This window comes from Musca vetustissima, unplaced genomic scaffold (assembly GCF_032173495.1).
Source record: "Musca vetustissima isolate MV318-11 ecotype Yass unplaced genomic scaffold, APGP_CSIRO_Mvet_v1 utg6013, whole genome shotgun sequence".
NCBI lineage: Eukaryota > Metazoa > Arthropoda > Insecta > Diptera > Muscidae > Musca > Musca vetustissima.
Window position 1 is genome coordinate 673,185 of NW_026889308.1, and position 21,969 is coordinate 695,153.

The 21,969-nt window shown below is 35.2% G+C and overlaps 1 protein-coding gene across 1 annotated transcript; it reads right to left on the reverse strand.

Moving 5' to 3' along the window:
- Positions 1 to 4,700: 4,700 nt before the first annotated feature.
- Positions 4,701 to 11,518, reverse strand: LOC133337007 (homeobox protein unplugged). Its single transcript, XM_061545272.1, has 3 exons — positions 10,738 to 11,518; positions 5,138 to 5,364; positions 4,701 to 5,069 (listed from the first exon to the last, which is right to left on the reverse strand). Exons 1-3 carry the CDS (start codon positions 11,516 to 11,518, stop codon positions 4,701 to 4,703), a joined length of 1,377 nt encoding a protein of 458 aa, XP_061401256.1.
- Between the last annotated feature and the right edge of the window lie 10,451 nt (positions 11,519 to 21,969).

The window sequence follows — 21,969 nt, forward strand, 5'->3', positions numbered from 1 at the left end:
ACGAAGTTGTAAGAATGGATACATGGCCGACCCACAATGTTCGTAATTGCGGATCTAGCGTCAAAATGTAATATATTGAAAGGTTTTTTTTCATTATATCGATTGTAGACACATTATGTTTTTCCTGTATTTGCACGGTTATTCCCATTTTGAGTATCCATTCCGCAGTTTGTAAGAAATAACGCCCCTGTGTTTACTTCGTTAATTAATCTCCTATTTTGTTTAGTGTACATTGCATATTTTCGGAACATATATGCTATGTTGATTCAGAAAACGATTCAATGTTTAATTTCATTGTAGTGGCAACTCACATTTGAAACTATTGCAATGAATCGTTTTGAGAAATCGCGACATCACTTCCCCTGACTCGCGTCATTCGATTAAACCGCCTGATTAATCTACCCGGGTTTCGTTATTATTATCGATATATATATATGTGTGTGTGTGAAAACAATTTGTCGCATTTACTTAAAAGTCACTTTGTCATCCAATGAACAACAACAAGAACAATGCAATGATTATTAATAGCCCTCCTCACAATGGCACTGTACTGATTCACACATTGGAAATTCAGATCCACAACTAAGAGTTAACTTATGATGTTGCTCACTTTGCGGCCTAGCTTGTGTTGCAGTTCCTGTCCCCGATGCTGTCACAGCTATTACGACAAATTCGAGTTTCCATTTTTCCTGGGGGAAAGAAACCGAGACAAAAGCTAATATGTGAGTGAAAAATGCTCGCAATACCCTAAATACCAGCGGAGTAAGGGTTGGTTTCCATCAAATCGCTGTGGACTAGAGTGCGTGTATGTGAATGGGAATGCCAATTTTCGCCTGTCAACCGACCGTAGGCAGAAAATCAGTTGAAGAGGCGTGACGCGTGATACACCTGGAAAGACTGTTTATATGTTTGTAGATGTTTAATAAATGGACTACGACTAGACTGCTGTGGGTTTCCTCGTTCACTCTCGCCATAAGTGCATGTGTTTGACACGTAAGGAAGGTCCTGGATAATCGCTGTTCAAATGACGGCCAAATCGTAGATTTAATGTCGTTTGATTGTCACAAATTGTACCATTAAATTGTTCCAATTTGACACAGCAACGGTAATGTTCGTATTAGCTTGTTTTCCATGAAGTGGAAGGGGTCGTTGAGAATGTAAAATATCCAACTAATTCGACACATGGTACTTGAAAAGAAAATCCTAAATAGTCTTAATTACAGCACATATCTTTGAAGATCGTAGAATACAAGGCAAAACATGTGAATCTAGAAGTTTGTACTCGTATGTTGTTCGCTATTCCGAATGAATTTGCTTTTTTCAATTATATTGTATTAACGCAAATCTTCTTTGAAATGCTGTCTAGTCTTCAGTGCAACAAACATGCATTCAATTATTTTGAATTAAATTTGTTAATGAAGTAAAACTTTTGTTTGCCAAATGACATTTTCAAATTGTTATTTTCGGACGTTTCCGTCAGTGTCAGCGAAAACAAGTACATAATTGTATTTATTTATTCCGGAGTATTTAGCTGTTTTGTTTAACGTTATATATTATTTGCATATGTATATATGGGAATATACAAACTTCTTTTAAAATTCCATACAAAATTTGAAAATTTTTTTGCGAGCTCATTTTTTCTATGGTTAAGGGAATACGGGTTTGCCTTAATCTTCTAAAATATGCGACACAATCTTTTTCAAATTCTTTTAGATGATTGTTAAATATCGGTAGATTCATCTGATAAGAGTTTCAACTTTAAATACATTGCACTTACAATGCACAGACATTAGCAATAAAAAATCATGGCATTCGCGTATTCGTTGAAATCAGTTTTTGCGCATGCGGTTTTCGTATAAACCGAATCAATCTCTTCCAATAATAATGAATGTTTCGATGTTTAATTTAGGGGACAAAGTGTGCCCCTCGATGCGCTTTACTATGCGAAAAACCTAAAATGGTTAAAAATGACGCAATGTGCATAAGATTTCAGTAATCCCCTATGAAAATACACAAAAGTACACCTATTTGAAAACAATTGATTGAGGGGATGTGCCGCCACAATCAACTTTGGATAAAACTATTTTCAAACAGAATCAGGAATATAATAATATGTACAAACATGACTGTATGGAAAAACAATTCGAAGTAAGACGCGATTATATACTCGAATTTGTCAAAATAAATAAGAATTGAACATGGCTGGACTAATTAGATTCGGCACGTAAAAAAACTAAAATCACGGGGGGTTCAAGCCATTTGTAATCCAATTGCAACGAAGCTACGGTGAGCACATTCATGATATATACACTAAACGAAGCAAAATCACGAGTTCTACAATCCTATTATAAGTTTATTCCATTATCCGGTTGCGCTTCCGGAATATAAGAAAAATTTCAAAAAACACCAATAACCCGGTTTCAAAATGTCAGTATCCTTTTAGGGTGGATGCAATGATTATATCGAAAAATCATATATTAGAACCACATTGTCCATGGGGTATTCTTCAACTCAGTCACTGGTCACATGTGTGTGCGTTGTGTAGTTTAGCCACAAATCATGAAAGAACCGAAAAAAAAAAACTTGTTGGCTTCAGCACATTTTCAACCATTTTTTTTACATTACCGCCATCACAGCTTCCACACAACTTATTATTTATTAACAGTATTTGAAGATTTTAATAATTTAATTTAAATTATATGTAATATGTTTATATTTCGAAAGTTATAAGCTTGCAAACCTCAATTTCAAGGAATTTAAACATTTTTGTAATTTCCCATATGTTTGCAATGAATAATTTTATTAAAATAGCCATTGAAATCAATTAAAAACCCCGATAATCGGGAAAATAGGTAATCCGTATTGCTGTCCACATCCATATGTTTCGATGTGGACAATAAAATCACGATAGCCAAAGTCATTCACAGTAACTATTAAAAAAAGAAAAAAACGATGACTGCATCCGCACCAAACAGTGACTCTTTATGGGGACATTTTCGACTTTTAAGACAATCGAAATGTCGATATATGCCAAATATCGTTTCAATTCCACTTTTCTGAAAAACGGATTTCGGTTATACTTTTACATACAAACGTACGAACAAAATTTAATATAAAAGCTGTATCTAAATCTTAACCGATTTGAACATAACCATATGCCAAAATTCGGTTAAATCGAACAAAAGTTGTTTTTTCAGTGTTGTCGAAAAATATGAAATCGTCGTACAATTAGCCTTCCTTCATGCTTGATTGTCGGAGTCAAGTTTAACAATAATCTATTTGGTTATTTTTTCCAATCATCATCAGCTTTCCATCCAATTTATGTTTCAATTTACGTTCTTACGCCAATGTTGAGTTCTCTGAATAAATGATTATTTCGATGATTAGTGTAATGGCCCTCATACTATTATTAAGTAGTGATAGGCAAATATTCATACATCGTTTTGTACAAATTTCGTTCAAATCATATCACAGTTGAAACTTTAAAGATGTTTAAAGAACAAAATCTACATTCTTTTTTTAAATATATTTATATCGATATGTTTGCAAATGAAGACTATTCACTGAATTTTTATACTGCCTCAATATTTAAATTTCACCCAGATATTAATAAATAATTGTTTTGAATAGATGTACAGAACAAGTTTTAGCAAGTATAGATGAAATTTACCGTGTCGCCAAATGAGTTAAAAATGCTGCACAGCATGTTCTTGGGCTATAGTGTATGGAGTGTATGAATATACGGGTTTTTCTCTTTAACAACTGGAGGCAGGTCCTCCTCCAGCTAGTCCACTTTCTATTACAATAGAAGATATAGGATCATACACCATATGTGACGATTTCCTTGTATTTTCCGTTTAGTTCGATAGATAAAACACGTGGCAAGTTAAGCGAAAGCTTAACACAGCGCCATTTGGTAATTTTTTTAGCCCCGTAGGCGTGATTTAACTCTTTGAATGCGTCTTTCTTGTTAGCCGTCCGAAGACGAACTGATACGGTTTTTTTTATGTTTGGAACTATATTTATAATAAATATTGGGGAACATAGTAATACAGCTATGAAAAATATTTAAGAAGTATTCCTCCACAGCTGTGCCTGCATTCCGTCAAATATTTTTATCTTATTTGGTTAATATTCGCACCGCATATTAGCATCGAACACGCTTTATATCATACTCATATGGCAATAGTATTAATATATATATCGCTCATTTGCCGCAAGACCGGCATAAATCAATAATCGCGATTTTTGAGTTAATGATGCTGAATTGTTCGCCATATCAGAATTCATATTGTGTACAAAAATCAGATGAATATCTGTTTCACACTCTGATTGAGAAGCTTATTGAAAACTTCTAAAGTCTAAAAATCTTTAAAAATAAGTTGATATTTTGTGTAGTGCATGCGTCACAAAAATCGACTAAAAGGTGTTTTATGAAAAGGTTTCGACCGCCAAATACTATTTAGGTTTCCTTCCGCCCATCAATATATTCAGACTTCAATGGCAAATAAGCCCATAACCTTACTTTTATATCCAAGTGATCGGTTTTTTTATTCTTTGTTTTTGATTGTTTTTTATTTATTATTTATTTACAAAAAATGAGGTCTATACTAGAGAAACACAGGGAGAACAAAAAAGGAAATATAATAGAGGAACATGCTTAGAAATCTACCGTGTACAACAAAACCGAGCAAAGATGGCTAATAAATACTACGTGCCAATGACAGGGTGCCCGTTAACGCTGTTAAATTGACGGCTCCGGTAGCGGCAGGTGTGTTTATCGCATTTGGCGGCAACAAAGGCGTACTGGGATTTGTGACATTGGAATTGAATTTCTCAAATCCGCTGTTGTCGGAGGTGATCTTTTTCCTTAAATCGGGTTTGGGACCACTTAGGCACATCTTTTCCATTTGTTGGTGTTGGGAACGGACTGCAAAACGATTTACGTGTACTGGTATGGGCACAACAATTTTCGTTCCAGAGGCACCGTTGCGTCCCAAACCGTGCGATGATAATCCAGCCTTGACGCGTTTCCATTTGGCCCTGCGATTTTGAAACCATATTTTAACCTGACAAACAAAACGAAAAATAAGTCGCTGACATTTTCACATAGCAAATCGCAATGGTGGACACTTACCTGAACTTCACTCAGTTTGAGACTGGTTGCTATTTGGCTTCTCTCCGTCAGACTTAAATACTTTTTGGCGTGGAACTCCCTTTCTAATTCCAAAAGCTGTTCCGATGTGAATGCCGTCCGTCGCCGCCTCGATTTGGAACTCTGGCCACCACTGTTATTGGAATCTTTCTGGCCATTTGAATTGACATCGTCATCAGAACAGTCTTCACTGTCTGTGTGGTTGTAAGCTGAAATTGAAAAAAGGAAGCATTTGTTGACCGAATGAGCTACTACTAATTATTGGCATTTAATTTATCATTTTTAATTAAGGTATATTCATATATCAACCGTGTGTCTTCGATGCCTGCCTATACGTACGCATATTAGCCAACATGTATGAAAGGAACATAGCTGAATACGAAGTTCACGCCTTCATAATTCAGAAATTGTTACGGAATGCCATCAATCAGCCAATATCAAATTTATTGGAATACTAAATTTACATTGATGGGATCTAAAATCCGACGTGCCGTACATAAAATATTGAACTTCCCCAATATGGGAACACACAGAAATGAAGGTGCAAAGCAACGAACAAATATCAGAAAGGGTTTTACATTTTAAAATCAAGAAACCGTAATAATATCTCTTCTTCCGTCTACTTCTATTGCTGACACATAGAGTCGGATAATTCAATCTTATGACCACGAATAAAAGTTCACCACTGTTCCGACTAAAATGCACAGTTATCGTGGCGACGTCTCTAGATATGTCATATTTAATTATGAACATTTCCAGAGGAGAACAAAAGCAATAAGCCATGGCTAAATTAGCATAAAGTAGCATTAAGAACCCAATGTCTGATGTCAATCAAAAAAGATTGAAAACACTGAAAATCAAGTCAAGTACAGGGTAAACGCTTTTAACACAAACCACTGACATGTTGACACACGTTTCACTCTGCCATCAGCAGCAGCAGCACCCCATCACCACCCCACTTTATCCCGTCGACAAACAACCACTTGCCAGGGAAAAACTCTTTCCGCAGCAAAAGTCAACAGCTCAATCTTGGACTGAAGCGCATAGTTCTTTTATTTGAACAGCTTCAGTCAAGCAGAACACAAGGCACGGACGACGGGCGATCTCTTCAATTGTCTGTGGACTGGATACATTAAAACATTTCTTTTCATATTTCAAAACAAGAAAATACAAGGCATAAAAAATTGTGGGTGAATTATAATTGCACAATGGGACCACACTACGTACGTTTTTATCACAAATTTGTATTTCATAATTTCTAAATACTTTAATTGAAATGTAAGGGCTATAATGTTGCAAATAACCCTGAAGTAACGCTACCCCTGTTCAAATAATATTGTTAGCTATCTTTGTAAAACTAAATGATTTCTTTCATCTCGTCTATTAAGTCGAAAATAATTTTATGATATGCAAAGTTGGGTCAATTCGCATTTTCAATTTTATGTTTTTAATTTTTATTAATATTGGCCGTTTGAGTTATGTTTGGTAAAAATACAAGGTTGGAATCAAATCGGATGACCCGTTCCCCAGATTTGATTATAAATTGATTATCCAGCAAATTGTTGACCATTTTGTGGGTGATGATGATGTACAAAAAAAGAAAAAAACAGAACAAAATAATAATTATAATAATAATAGTTTTAACCCACAGTGCGACAAACATAAATTACAGTTTTGTGTTCGAAGAAAAAAAGTAACATTTTCATTTTTGGCCATTTTCAACACAATTCAATGCTAAGCGTCGGGGTATCTTTTCACTGTAGTCTGCGGCAAACACCGAAGCAAATTGATTGAATTTGTTTGTGTATGGAAAATTAAATATTCATAACTGAATTAGAAATGACTGCGTGAAGTATTTATGGCATGGACATGTGTATGTTGGAGTGGGACCCCACCCCCTGAAGGATTCAACGAATATACATCAGTAAACAAACAATTTTCTTGGGATATCACAACAATGACAACACCGAAGAGTCGTCTCTGTGTCGTGCTTTCTGCCATTTGCAGTCCAGTGCTAACAGAAGCCTTCCTCCGGGAACGGGGGTGGATGTAACTTTCGCTGCCAACATCCTTATACAAACCAAGCCATATGGATGCTGTGAGCTGTGTTGAACTTTATTGACGGTGATTAGTGGTTGGATTATGACACAGCCGACAAGTCCACAGAAAACGACACAAACGACGAATATAAATCTCTGTCAGGACTAAGTCAACCGTGTAAGTGCGAACAGAGCAAATGATGTGCGGATACATTTAAACCCAAACTACTTAGGCGAGTTTACTGTTGTAGTTGTTGTTTGACGTTATCCACATCAATGCCCCATACTCATTATTCAGATTTAATAGAACGTTTGAGAATGTTCTGACTCAGGCAATAGGGCATTTGGTGATTGAAACGAATTTCTTTCAATTTTAGACGAACTTATTGCAATGACTTCTTACTATCAGGTGGTGCGATTCAATTAAAAACAGAACTATAAAGTCCTTATCATTAATTTTTAATACACTTTTTGTGTTTTAAAAAATAATGTACTTAATGTAATTAATGTACCAGTTTAGTAATTTATTTATTTTTGATTATGAAAGGATTGAAATGTGTGTGTGTGTTTTTATACCCTACACAACTATGTTGTCAGGGTATTATAGCTTTGTGCAGCCCCAAAAGTTTGTAACGCCGCGAAATATTGGTCCTACACCCACCTTTAAGTATACCGATCGTCATATCTCGACTAGCTGAGTCGATCTAGGCATGTGTGTCCGTCCGTCCGTCCGTCTGTCCATTATAATTTGTAAACACGATACAGGCCACAGTTATTGACCAATCTTCACGAAATTTTGCATGTAGGATAGGTTCCGGCCAATGAAGACCCCTACTGTTTGTGGGAAAGATCAGTTAATATTTAGAGGGTGAAATCGACCAAATACTAAATTTTTGTCGGTTTTTCTGGTCGCTCCAGAGGCCGCAATAATGGCCCGAACATCGTGAAATTTTCCATGGAGAAGGGGATCGGGCCAAAGAATAAGCATGCCTGTTTTTATAGAGATCGGTCAATATTTAGCGGGTCAAATGGACCCTGACTTTTGTGTGGAAAATTACAAAATTTGTATTCTATAGCGTATATATTTACCCCTGAAGGACATAGACCCGAGAAGTTTATATTATATCCAAGAGGAGTGGTTGACCTTTAAATTAATACCAATTATATTGTTGTATGTGCTCGGATGTGGGAGTTACACCTAAATATTTACAGTATTTTCGTATTCCCATTATCACTCTAGAGAGCGGAACTATAGCGCTGATCGCTTTGAAATGTTGCATGAGGTTCCATTTATGGTCAAGGACAACGCGTATAATTTTCGGTAATGATCAGATAATAATTTTGGAATGAAGTGGACCGAAAACTTAATTTTTATTTGTGTTATTTTCGAGTCGATCTGTAGACCAAAAATGAAAGCCGAACATCACAGCACAACGCACGGTGAAGGGAATCTGGACAATAGCTGTACTGAATACTCGTAATATTCGGAAAATATGTCAGTGTGAGGAAGATGTGCTATTTACCTCTAATCAGGCAAAAGGGTGCAAATATCACGAAATATTGCCCAGGCTCGGAATAAATATCCACAGAAAATTTAAGTTCCGTGGTAGTTGTGTAGGGTATCGTATGGTCGGCCCCGTCCGACTATACTGCTCCGCTCACTGTTTTTTTTGTTGTATGGGAAACCCATAGAGCAATCGAATCGAATAAATAAGAATACTCATTTTGTGTGAAATAAACCAGGACCTATCATAATTTGTAGACTTAAGTCAAAAATGTCATCATTTTCCGATTTTCCTTGTAGTTGTATAAATATCTAAGTAAAAATCCCACATGGTATCTGCATAATCGGTGTTTTTTTTAGTCTACATATGTTGCAGACAAATGTTAAATAAAATGTTTTTATTTATTAAATTTATACATCTTGCTGCCGATTTTAGGAAATTGTTATTCGATTCTCGACAAGTGTTAATGTACTCATGTAAACGATTAAAAGCGTTTGTTGTGTAACACGACGCTAAATTCATTTATCGGAGTTTATAGATCTTATTTTAAAATTGAAGTTGTACATTCAACCTCTACTTTACATAGCTTGATGAAATTTTACACACCCTCTAACTTATTTATTTGAAAATTCCAATAAAACTCCTTATGATTTTTTGTTTATTTTTTTTTAAAGGTGATCAATAATCAACGAATTATTGCGTATTCTGTAAAACTTATTATGTATTTTAATCCATTAAAAATGAACAAAATAAGAAAAAATATTTTTGAAATTTTTGTGAAAATGTGTTAGAAATTATTAATGATTATCATTTACATTCCCAAAGCCAAAACAATTATGTATTTCGGCGTTGTGCCAAAATGCAATGAAGTTTGCCGATGTTGTATGCAAGATATGGAATACAGACATATCGAAAATAAAGATATTAATGTGTGGATCATCAATGGATATAATCATTTAAAAAGGTATTGCATTTTATTTATGAACTTTTCTTTGATTGCAATGACGCTTTTTTGCAAAATATTCGGGCCCTGAAACAAACAGGCTATTTACTGAAAGTAGCAAAGAAATACGATTGACAAAAAATTGACAATTAATTAATTTACTCTCCAACGTAATAGTCGATGGATACTCCTCTGAAACAAAAGTAAATAATTGCCAGAGTATATTACCAGCATATTAACCAACAGTGATTTAGTCAATTTAATTTTACTAATATATTGTCACTTTTATATATTTCGTATTGAATATCAAAAATATCACTTTTTAGGTTTTTCCCTTATAATGGAAAAGTTTTTTGTTGTTACATTAAACATAAATTTAGAATTAAAAATATATGCTTTCCATTTGCCTTAACTTTATAGAAATATGGATCTTTTAATTTTATAAAATATGTGTGCTCATTATATCAACAACGCATTATATTTAATACAATTATTAGCTACTCATAAACCTGCTTGCTTTTATAGAATATTGTGTTGTGTCACGTTTTAAACATTTCCTGCTTAACACCTTTCAACATCAAAGTTGTTGTTGTTTTTTAATTTTTTATTGCAAAAAACAAAAAAAAAAAGATAGTCTATAGTTCAAAGAAATCTGACATTATTGTTGAAGATTATTCATGGTATTCTGATATTGGTTCCTGCCGACTTTAGGTGCACTTAACCTATATTGGAAACTCACTTTCGAAAAAAATTAGTTGAAATATAACAAAGGCAAACAAAACTAGTACTGACGATGGATTTCAAACTCATAAATGGAATTCCCGTTAGCAGTAGGGATACGTCCTCACATTAATTCTTTTTTATTCCTGATTTATATTCGACAATTCTACTTGAGTGTTTAGCTTTCTCTTCGCGATTCTTTTCTGTGAATATTAAATAGTTCACTGACAAATTATATCCCGAATAATATTACAATAAAATCTATTACGATGTTCAATGTTTGTATTAAATCGCTTACTTTTTGAGATTCGTAATTTTTCAAATTCCTATCCTACATTCTTATTATCGCCAATGTAAAAAGTGTGTGATATATACCTTTGCTCTTGTCCAGGTCATTTGTATAGTTTTGAGGCGACATGGTAAGACTGATGTCGCTGCACGAATCGCCACTGCAGTCATAATCATCATCAACAACATCTACGGACCCATCTTCAGATTGTTGTTGGCTATTAGCGCATGCACTATCTCGGCGGTCATTATAGGACGACGACATCGTCCTATTAGAGAAATTGCTTAAGACAGCGGTATCGTTGAAAACTTTGTTGACAAATCTCGAATTAATCGACAGATTTTGAATGCTGTCCGTCGTTAGGCCATTTGCCATTATATCCGCGAGTCTTTGGCGCGATGCCAAATCGGTGGCGAGATTTGCAGATTGCTGTAGTATACCTTCGTTTATAGCCACGGTGGGTGGTATCGCGCCTAAACCGAAAGCAGCTGCCGGTATTAGAAATCGTGCCTGTGGCAGTTGTGTTTCATAGTCCGACGAGGGTTTTACATTTGGTGTTGGTGAATTAGAGGATGTTGAGCCGGAGCCATTGGCGGCTAATAGCTGAGAGATTCTATCATGGTTTTGGGCAAAGTATCCATGCAACCAGGGGTTGTATAGTGGGAAATTGGTTAGTCCCAATGCGGATGATGCTACCATTGCTCTGGCACTAAGTTCATCCGATAATTCGGTGCTGTTGGTTAAGCTGGCATCGACGATCGGTTTGTTGCTGTTGTCTTGAGCGGCTTGATGTTGCGTTGCTATGAGGCTTTCAATCGAGAATGGAGTGGGGAATTTGCTAAGTTTTGTGGGTACATCCGATTCCATTTTATTGCAGTTATTCATTCAATATAATTTGTTCTGATTTTTGTTGTTCAGCCAATTGTTAGCTTATTATAAAAATTAACTCTTCATTTACTCATCACCACACACGCACACACACACTTACATAAATAAGCACCGGTTTACAGGCAGATTATTGATATTTCATCCCGGACTATTGATATGGAACTTTTTGTTGTTAACACATTTCCGGATTTTCAATTAAAGATGGATGTCGGTTTATTTGTTTAGTTCGATTTTCCACAAAGTAACTATCGACACACTCCCAAACACACACGAACTAGTGAACCGTTTAAAGGTCTTCGGCGTACTAAACGTATCCGTTGTTTGCACTGGCGTTGCTCACAACACCCGTCACGTTGCAAGTAGAAAATATATCTGTCGTGCTCACACCAATTGTCGAATGCCCCAATGGCAGAAGGTCTATTGGCTACTGGCTGCGACACAACAACCACCACCCGCCAACAGCCTAAAGCGCTGCACTGCTATCACACAAATCACTGACTCCGCCTCTCAATTACGAATCCAACATGGCGCATGCCAATGAATGAACGAGAATTCACTCTGTCGCCGTTCAATGGCAGTGCCCACGTTGGAAAAAGAGGGAGAGAGCGAGAGAGGCCACCTAAAACAATTGGTTGTTTGTTCTGTTTAGTTGCTGACTAATTATGTTTCTGTTACGCTATTGTATTCTCGTTGTTGTTGTTGTTATTGTTATTGTTGTATTTGCTATCATGAATCATTATTTGGCGTGTCATTTTCTGGTTGTTAGCTAGAACATCGAAGAGAGCTTGTAGCTTGTTTACTTAATTGATGTTCTGCATGATTCACCTCGTAATGGCACATCATTGAACACCGCACCCCTGTCATACAATCGGGTATCGTCCAATCGTCCGCTGCACCTAGTTGTGCTTCCTCTTCCACAATTGGTACCAAATTGCTGTATACAGCGGCAACTGGCACGCCCACTCATTATTAACGACTAAGACGAGCTGCATTAAGTGACCAATTTGTAAAGGAACCACAGCGACAACATCGGTTGTCACTGTGGTGGCACTTGTTTAGTCCATCGCATAGCCCCATTAGCAAACATTTGTTAATATTGATCTATACGCGTACATACACACAATGTCTTAATTGGCACAAAATGAAATAAATATGTATGCATGTGCATGTTTCTACATGCATATGCATGTGAGTTTTTCGTTCTGCTGAGAAATACGTTTTTTGGACCTTTCATCATCCGAAAAAGCGATTTACATGAGTAATGAGTCAGTCATAAGTCCGGATTTGCATTAGGCAATTGTAATGGAATCAAATCTGTACTCTGTTGGTGGGCGTTTTGAGGGGAATGACAACCCTTCACCTCTCTCGCCCTCAATCTGACAATTGCCTAATGTAATGTTGGTATAGCGAAAACATGCCTCTCATGAGGAGCAATTGTGTGAAAGTTGTTGGACCCCCATCATATTGATTTTGTGACTCCGTTAGTAACTCCATCTATTGTAATCTCGATATCGTCTAAAGAAATTGGTGGATAGACTGAAATGAAAGGGGCTTCTGTTAGTTCGAAGATGAACGACAACTTCCGAATTTATTGTAAATCGGAAGTCGTCGTTCACAGAATTTCGGAATTTTCATGATATAAATGATCACATTGACACGTTTAGGTAGGGTCCGTAATATTCCCAATTATACTGTTTATAAAACCAAATAAATTCTATTTCGGTATTATACAATGGCCAAGCCTACACTATTTGTGTGTAGATGATCTAGTTTGTAGTGTTTTTAATTGTCTTTTATTCTGCAGATTTATTATTACATACTACCGACAAATTTACATGCGCTTGTTGTTTCAGGCAGTTTTACACCAATACAGTAAAATCTCGCTAATTCGAAAATTTATTGCAGACGCCATCCGGATTGCCAAATTAAATGAGTTAACATTTTTCTTATACAACTACTACTTATAAAATTACTTATATTGCAAAAATACAACTAATATTGCAAAAGAGTTGTAAAATGCAGGCCAGAATTATCTAGATTTTACTGTACTTGCTGTTAGCATTTTTGATTATGCCATGGGGTCAGAAGAAATGTTCCCACCGGTCTTTTTAGTTGACATATACCTATTTTATGAATTTAAATAGTTTTAGTTTGGTACGGGAACACTATTCTATTGTAAAAAGTGTGGTCAAAATATCATTATTTAGTACATATTAGAAACATAATTCAAAATAGTGGCCATTAGCAATGATGGTATCAACATTCTAATTGTAGTTGCCGATTAGCCTAAATGGATTTGCATTTGTACATACGTTCGGTTATATGTGTGTATGCAGGAGTGTAATTTTGCCTACAGTCTTCTCTGCCTTTTAACTTTTTTTATTCATGTGACGTGGCTGACACTACAACTAAACAATTTCGTCTAAACTAAAATAAAAAAAAAACGCAGAAAACACTTCGTACATCTCATCACGAAAATGAACTATCCAGTCTGGCAGTCCTGCTTCTTTCAGATATTCAAAATTATTTCAAATATTCGAGACAATTTGTCAGTAAATAGCATGATGATGCTTTTTCTATCGCACAGTGGATCCCGAGTATATATGTAGGTCCATTGAATGTCTCTTCTCGTGCCAATTGAAATCAACATATGAAATAATAACATCCGTGTCTTTCATTATTAAAATTATGGTATACCATTAACACAGAGCCAGGGTGATTTCACGCATCGACACATTGCATATCGTCGCATTTGTTTCGGAAAATTGCCAGACATACGAATAACGCTGAGAGTTCGGAGTGCAGCCGTATTGGGACGTTTGCATTCATAGACGAATCAAGAAGAACCTGACAGAAGAAAGCCCAGCACGATAAACACTTGCAAATGGCATTACCGACAAACGAACTACATCTCCCAGCAAAGATGTATGGCTAGGGGCGAGACCCCTCTTGTCAACAGCGTTCTGATTTATTTGAGTATATGAAATGCTTCGTTGCCTCTGGTTAATTTGAACACATCCACATATCGGAATATACAGGCCGTAGGCCATATGTATCATCTTCATGCACGCATACATACACATGTGTGCCAGTCAGCCAGCCCCATCGAATTGACGGATCATAAAACTCTTGTTTCCTGCGTGTGATTTGGCATCCAATCTCTTCCTCTTTCTCCACACAAAACGATGCATGTTTTTGCAGATCTGTAAGGGTGATGATGCCAACACATAAACGAAATAAATATAGTCAAATATAGATTCGTGCGACTACTCCTTTGCTGATACATTCAATGTTATTGAAACCCTTTCCGTTCTACCCTACCGCCAAGATGTTTGCGCACTGAGGAAACAAAATACCACAACAACGAACACTTGGACTGGAAAATTCGGCTAGAACTATCAAATAACCTGAAAGAGCGATATCCATCATGAACTGATATGTCCCATTTTCAATACCGAACTGCATTAGCAACATACTTGCACAATTTTAGAGCTCAACCTTAAATATTGTGATTCCTATTGCGTCGAGAGTAGACAGGCTTCATTGAGACTTTACTTTCATGAATAATATAATGCATATATAGGGTCTAACATCGATATTTTGAGGTGTTGAAGACGGATTGTCAAATCTAATATACACTTAACTTTATTATGAATGTGGAGTGTGAGATTCAAACGTATTGAATCTCTTGTTTTGAACAGACCAATTGCTGGTTTCTATATTGATGATTATGTAATTTTTAGTTCAGGTCTTTTGAAGCTAAATCTTTTATGCTCAATATATTCTATCTATCCGTCTGTCTGGTCGGTCGGCTGGTGCGCACGATAACTCTTGAAGGGAGTAACCGATTTCATTCAAACATTGGACATTGTAATATTTATTTCAAACTTAGATCCAATTTTAAGATGGGGAATATCAGTCCACTTCTTCTGGTACCTCCCACACAAAATGGTCAACAGTTTGCCTCATCGAAATATTGATTTTATACCCCAGGTTTCTTTGCGCCAAATCCGTTTTAGACAATTTCGAGTCGATTTATATATGTCCGTAAGTTTGCCAGTGTGTCCCTCTGACTGGCTGGTGCTTACGATAACGCTCGAAGGAGTAACTTTGAACACCGTAATATTTATTTCAAACATAGATCAAGTTCGAAGATGTGGAATATCGATCCACTCCACTTGTGGCATCTCTCACAAAAAATTGTAAAAATGTAGCTGAACATTAATTTTGTAATTTCGTGCGAACGGACCATCCGATTTGAACAAAATTTGCACAACTTAATAATTTAACCATGTCTGTATAATGTTGTAAGATGGGACTTATCGGTCTTCTCCATCTAGTACCTCCTCCACAAAGGGTTAACATTTTGAACATTTTTAAATCTCATATGAGGCGAACAGAGAGAGGCTTTGCACTTCGTAATATGTTTACCTTATATAGATCAAGTTCGAAGGTGGGACCCGTCGATCCTATCCTTTGGGGGAATAGCGCAACCTCTTCTGGTACCTCTACACAGATGGTCAACTCTTTGATAAAAAATATATACCTTTTATAATTCTGTAGACCTCCGCAAACCATAGGCTGAGGGTATATATGTATTTGTTAGCAATACCGACTGATATTTCCATTCCATTGTTATTGAATTGAAAATTTGAAATTTCTTAGTGGGGCGACACGAAGTTTGCCGGGTCCACTGGTTTGTTATAATAAATAAAGCAAAACAGGAAAAAGAGAAGTGAAGTTTTTCTATTTGTTTGCACAGTACACATAACCCTATTGATGATGCATGCCAATTAGTCCACAATATTCCAACTGTTATTATTTGTTGACCTAATCAAATTATCGAAACGCAGTCTCAATGACTATTATGTCCTGAAGGTACACGACCATTGGACACGTTCGTATCCATTACATGCAGGTTCCTCCCTCTGTTGAGTTGGTTATTGAACAGTAAAATTATTGACGGTCATGTGAACGGTGCCATATGACCTTTGAGTGTGGCAAAAGAGTTGGTTGGGTCAACGAAATTTGTGTACGCTGCTGGGACAGTTTATAATTTGATATAATGTGTGTTTATTTGTATCCAATGTTTAACCAACAAACGACACGCCTCTTTTTCTTAGTGTTGGTAGCGATTACCGCAAGTGAACAATTATGAAAGTTTGGACCAGGGTATTTGTTTCAGTAACCACGCCAGTGCACGCTACATGTAGAGCGCGTTAGCCCGACACATTTTACTTACTGTCGTTAAAGGGTTAGTATCGACTCAACGACTCAAGAGTTGCACAGTAATTAGTGGGGTTACGAGGGTAATGTCAATTGTTTACGTAATTTAATTGCCTGTTAATTGAGTTTACATGCAATCATGATAATGTGTTTCTAGTTGTGTAAACCTGACGTATACTTAAGGAATTGACAATGCCACTATTCTGTTAACCAGACGTATCCATTTTTGGCGGGCTACTTTCTATTTTTCTTCTGAGCGCCTATTATTTTTGAAATCTGCCAAAAAATGCACACAACCAGGATTAATAACGATTGTGTCGCACGCGTAAGGGGCATGTATACTTACCGTATTTAAAATCCGCAAATAAAAAACCAATATTGTTCGTAAACTGTTTTTTTACTTTTATTAAATATTATATGTAAATAATATATACATACATTTAAAAAATATATAAATCGTAACGACATATCCGACTTATTTGGTTTCTATTGCAATCCTTCCTTGGTGAATTTTATGATTGAATGAACAGAATAATTCCAAAATATATAATTATCGTTTTAGGCGGGCCTACCATAATTTCAATTTATTTGTAGATAGTTTTTTGTAGTCGAGCCTTTGTTGGGGAGGTTTCAGAAGGAGAGGGCCCACGCGTCCCACCTTCGAACTTGATCTGTGTAAGGTAAATATATTACGATGTGTAAGGTCTCGATGAAACTGTACATTCCCATCGCTTCATATGAGATTTACAAGTTTTCAAAATGTTGACCCTTTGTGGCACTAGAAGCAACATTTTGTATGGGAGGTACCAGAAGGAGTGGATCGATATTCCTTATCTTCGAACTAGATTTAAGTTGGAAACATGATACATAATATATGTAGTAAATTTAGTGCAGGTCGATTTACTGTCAAAGTGCGCAATTTCTACTTGAATTCGTGCGCAATTTCTACTTGACCATGTGAAATATTACAAGGACAAATTTGACAGAGTTGCCATGTTATCAGAAAATTACAGTTTTCTGGTATTCTTTATAACTGCGGAACGCGTAGCGATATGCAGGGACACATCAAACGGTTCATGTCTTAACTAATAATATCTTCATTGTAAATGGGGTTTATTGAGGCTTACAGAAAAGTGAAAACCCATACGTCATCATCAGTCACATCAGTTTTTTAAGCCCAGCTTACATAGCATATAACTTTTGAGCAGATAATCATTTCTCCACGAAACTGGAGTCATATAACGAAAATATTACAGAGAGAAATTGAAAAAAACTTCCAAAAACAAAAAATATGTTTTTTTTGTTGTGTCACCAGAAATTTGTGTTTTATTTTTCATTTCAGGTTTTTATGAATTATATATGCTCGTATGATGACAATCGAAAACGATATACAAATTGTTTGAAAATATGGCAGAACCGCCGATAACGATCAATATATATTTTGGAATTATCCTCATATCTCAATCATAAAATTCCAGAAGGAAGGATTACATTAGAATATAGTCCAAATAAGTGGGCTAAGTTGTTAAGAAAATTATTTCTTAACCCTTTCAGTGTAAAAAAATATTTTGTCGGAATAAAAATTTAAAATTTTGTATTTAAAAGCATATAAGGGCACAGAGTTTAGAAAAAAAAAACAATTTTTATTTTAACCCTCGGACAGTTTTGTCTGTCTTTCAGCAAAAACATCAATTGTAACGGTACATAGGATAACCGAAAAATCGTAAAGAAATACAGTAATTTTAAATGTCGAATATATTCGACAAAAACACTGAAAGGGTTAAAATTTATATTTAATAAATTTTTTAAATGTATCTATTTATTACAACGAATTGTGAATAAAGAATAATGAATTTACTAAAAATACTATTTGTTTTTATTTACGGATATAACAAATATGGTAAGTATAAATGCCCCTACGCGTGCGACATAATTTGGGTGATGACGTCACAATTTTTCATTCACCTGGTTGTATGCATTTTTTGCGCAAATTTCACAAAAATACCAGGCGCTCAGAAGAAAATAGAAAGTAGCCCGCAAAAAAAAAAAATATATATATATATATAATTGCATCTGGCAATGCCGTACACAGAAATTACAAAATTTGTAGCATACTTTTAGGCACTCGATGTTTTTTCACGGGTTGGATGTTTCTAGACCAACATTTTTCGAAATTTTTATTTTTTTGGCGGACAACTTGCTACTTCATTCTGGACGCCTGGTATTTTTGTGAAATTTGCGCAAAATTTAACCAACATTTTGGGATTTTTTTAATTCATTGGGACATTAGGCGTTGTTACTAAGAAACTAATATTGTGAACCCCCACTAAGAGATTTTTTATACGTCCATAAATAGACACACATTTTTAGTATTTTTTAGATCTGTTTATTTGTTTTATTTCAATAAACAAAGAAGGTACATAAAGAAATAACTCAACACATACACTATTTACTTTATAGTACTTAATACAATGGTAGTGTAGAGGAACTAATTGATGAACATTGTCAGGTTCAGCTGGATATTTTCTTTCAGAAATTTCTCAAACCTACCAGGCATCCAGAACAGGTAGATAGAAAATATAACTAATTGAAAACTGCGGGCTTTTAGCTCTGTAACATGTACCAGGTTTGACATTCGGAACAACATTCTTGGGCTCATATATCAGGAAATAGATTTCAAAAAATTCAACATAACTGGTTTGGTAGTCCTTAAAGAAAGATGGTGGCTATAAAAATACACTAAGACTTCTTATTTATTATTTAAAGAAATGTTAAAAAACGGTGATGGTTAATGAAGTAAAAAATTGGTCGTTGGTAGGGAAACGGCAAATTTTATTTCGAAAACTTAGTTAAGGTTCTAAATATTTTTTTCACTGCTGTCGCTAAATTACCAGGTCGTTAAGGAAATTTAAATTGGTATATATTTATATTAATAAAAGAGTAAGCAATAGCCGCTGAAGTGGATCGATTATACAGCCATAACATTGAAGAAACGGACTGTGAACCATTTTAACAAAGCACGCACTTTTATAAAAAAATCAATGATTTGAAAGGGTTGTTTGTTTGTATGACTATTCATCGTTAAATTTTAGCCCGAACTGATGATGTTTGGCAGTGAAACAATACACGAAATATATGTTAACTGTTAAAAACAGAGCTTCCAAAAAGATAATAGCTAAAAGATCGCCCTTTATAACTGTAAAAATATGGAATGGCAGAGTGTAATAAAACTTCAAAATTTCCTCTAACCATATCTGGAAACTTTATAAAAATCGGTTTAATAGTTGCCGAGATATTTGTATTTCAATTCAACGATGGTCCGAAGTACACCTCCTGCTCGATTCTGGTCGCCTATTACCTGAAAATAAAAACCCACACAAAAATCGGTCTTTTAAAAAAGGCAAAATTTTTTTTCATAATGTCTGCTGTTGGATGACAATTATAGCATACTTGTAGGGGCAAAGGGCAGTTCGAGGTGCAATTTCTTGTTGCTTGATATGTAGGTGTGATTGTATGTGATTTATGCACATATGCAATGTAAAATATATTTACTTACACATACACACACTGCAAAAATCCATTTTTGCAAGATCGATTTTTGTGGTGTTTTTCATTTTTTGGTAATAGGCGCTCAGCATCGAGCAGAAAGTATATTTCGGAGCATGGTAGAATTGAAATTCGAATAACTCCGGAGATACTTAACCGCTTTTTATGAACTTTGCAGCAATGGTTAGAGGGAATTCTGCATTTTTATTACACAATGTCATTATTTATTGCACCTATAAAGGTGATGTTTGAATTTCATACCTAAAATGTGTGCTTTATTAAGAAAGTTCATTGCGCGTTTCTCCAATTTTAAGGCTGTATAATCGATCCATTGAAGCGGCTATTTTTTACTCCATTTTATATAGATATATACCGATTTAAAATTTCCTTTACGACCAAACAATTTGGCTAACGAAGCGCCATATATTGATGCCGTAACTGGAAATTTCATAAATGTAGAATTTAATGTCCTGGTTTTTGTCTCATAAATTTGGAACTGCTAGAGGTATTGTAATAAAATTGATGTCATATGAAAGGTAGGAAGTCTGTTTCGTGATCTATTCAAAATTTATAAAGTGTGAAATGTTTTATTTGAAAAATTGTGTAGGAGGATAAATTTGTATGTTATTACCTTACAAAATTTTTCAAAATACAATTTGCCGATTCTATGTCAAAGACCAAAATTTCTGTGGTCACAATCGATAACCGCCTAAGTCGACTTAAGAACGATTGGAGCTAAGTACGCTATCATATTCTCATTACAAAACTTTACATTTACGTAAAATCCTTATTTCTCTAACAATGTTTTTTACGAAGTTATTTGTGAAATTATATTGACCTAAGTCGTAATAACGCCCCATTACATTTATAATATGCACCTAAATTTACTTACAAAAATGTTGCCATAAAGTTTTAATTTATTAACATAGCCTAAATCGACTTAAGCTGTTTTTGTACAATTTTATTTTAGATGAAATGTCGTAATTAAGAGTTTTTATATAAGAGCCAAATTAGAGATAAATGATTATTGCAAATTGATATTGTTAAACACATGCTCTATCTCTACATAAAGAGTTCATGAATTTTTATAGGTCTGATTTAAAGAGAGCAATATCGACATAAGAGACAATTGCAAATGACATATACTCTTAGGTTTGGCCCAAAATACAGTTAGGTTTTTTCAATTAAAGCACACTTTAAAATTGACTTTTGTTAAGAATTTGCAAATTTACAAATCGAAGAAAATGGCATAGGTTAGAGAACAAAAACAAAAAATGGGCTGCATAGTTAATTTAATGCTTTTTTAATAAAACGATTTTGATGATGGCAGTCGCGTGTCTATTGTGGAGAATGGAAATGTTTTGTCAGTCAAGGTCAACGATGAAAGTAGCATTAATTTTGTAGAAAGTGAAGATGACGTAACAGTGATAACTCTGTCTAAGATCCCGACTTCAGAGCCTCACTTTCTGATGAGACTGGGAATATTACAGATATAGAAGATGATGTAGTTCTCAACGAAGCTCCGACCACATCTAAAAGAGTTTATTCGCGAAAAATGCATACGATAGACGCATTTGGAAAATATTGGTCATTAAGCATGTATAATCAGCGAATTTGGTTTATTGAGTCGTTGATTGACATAAACAACAAAAAAACCA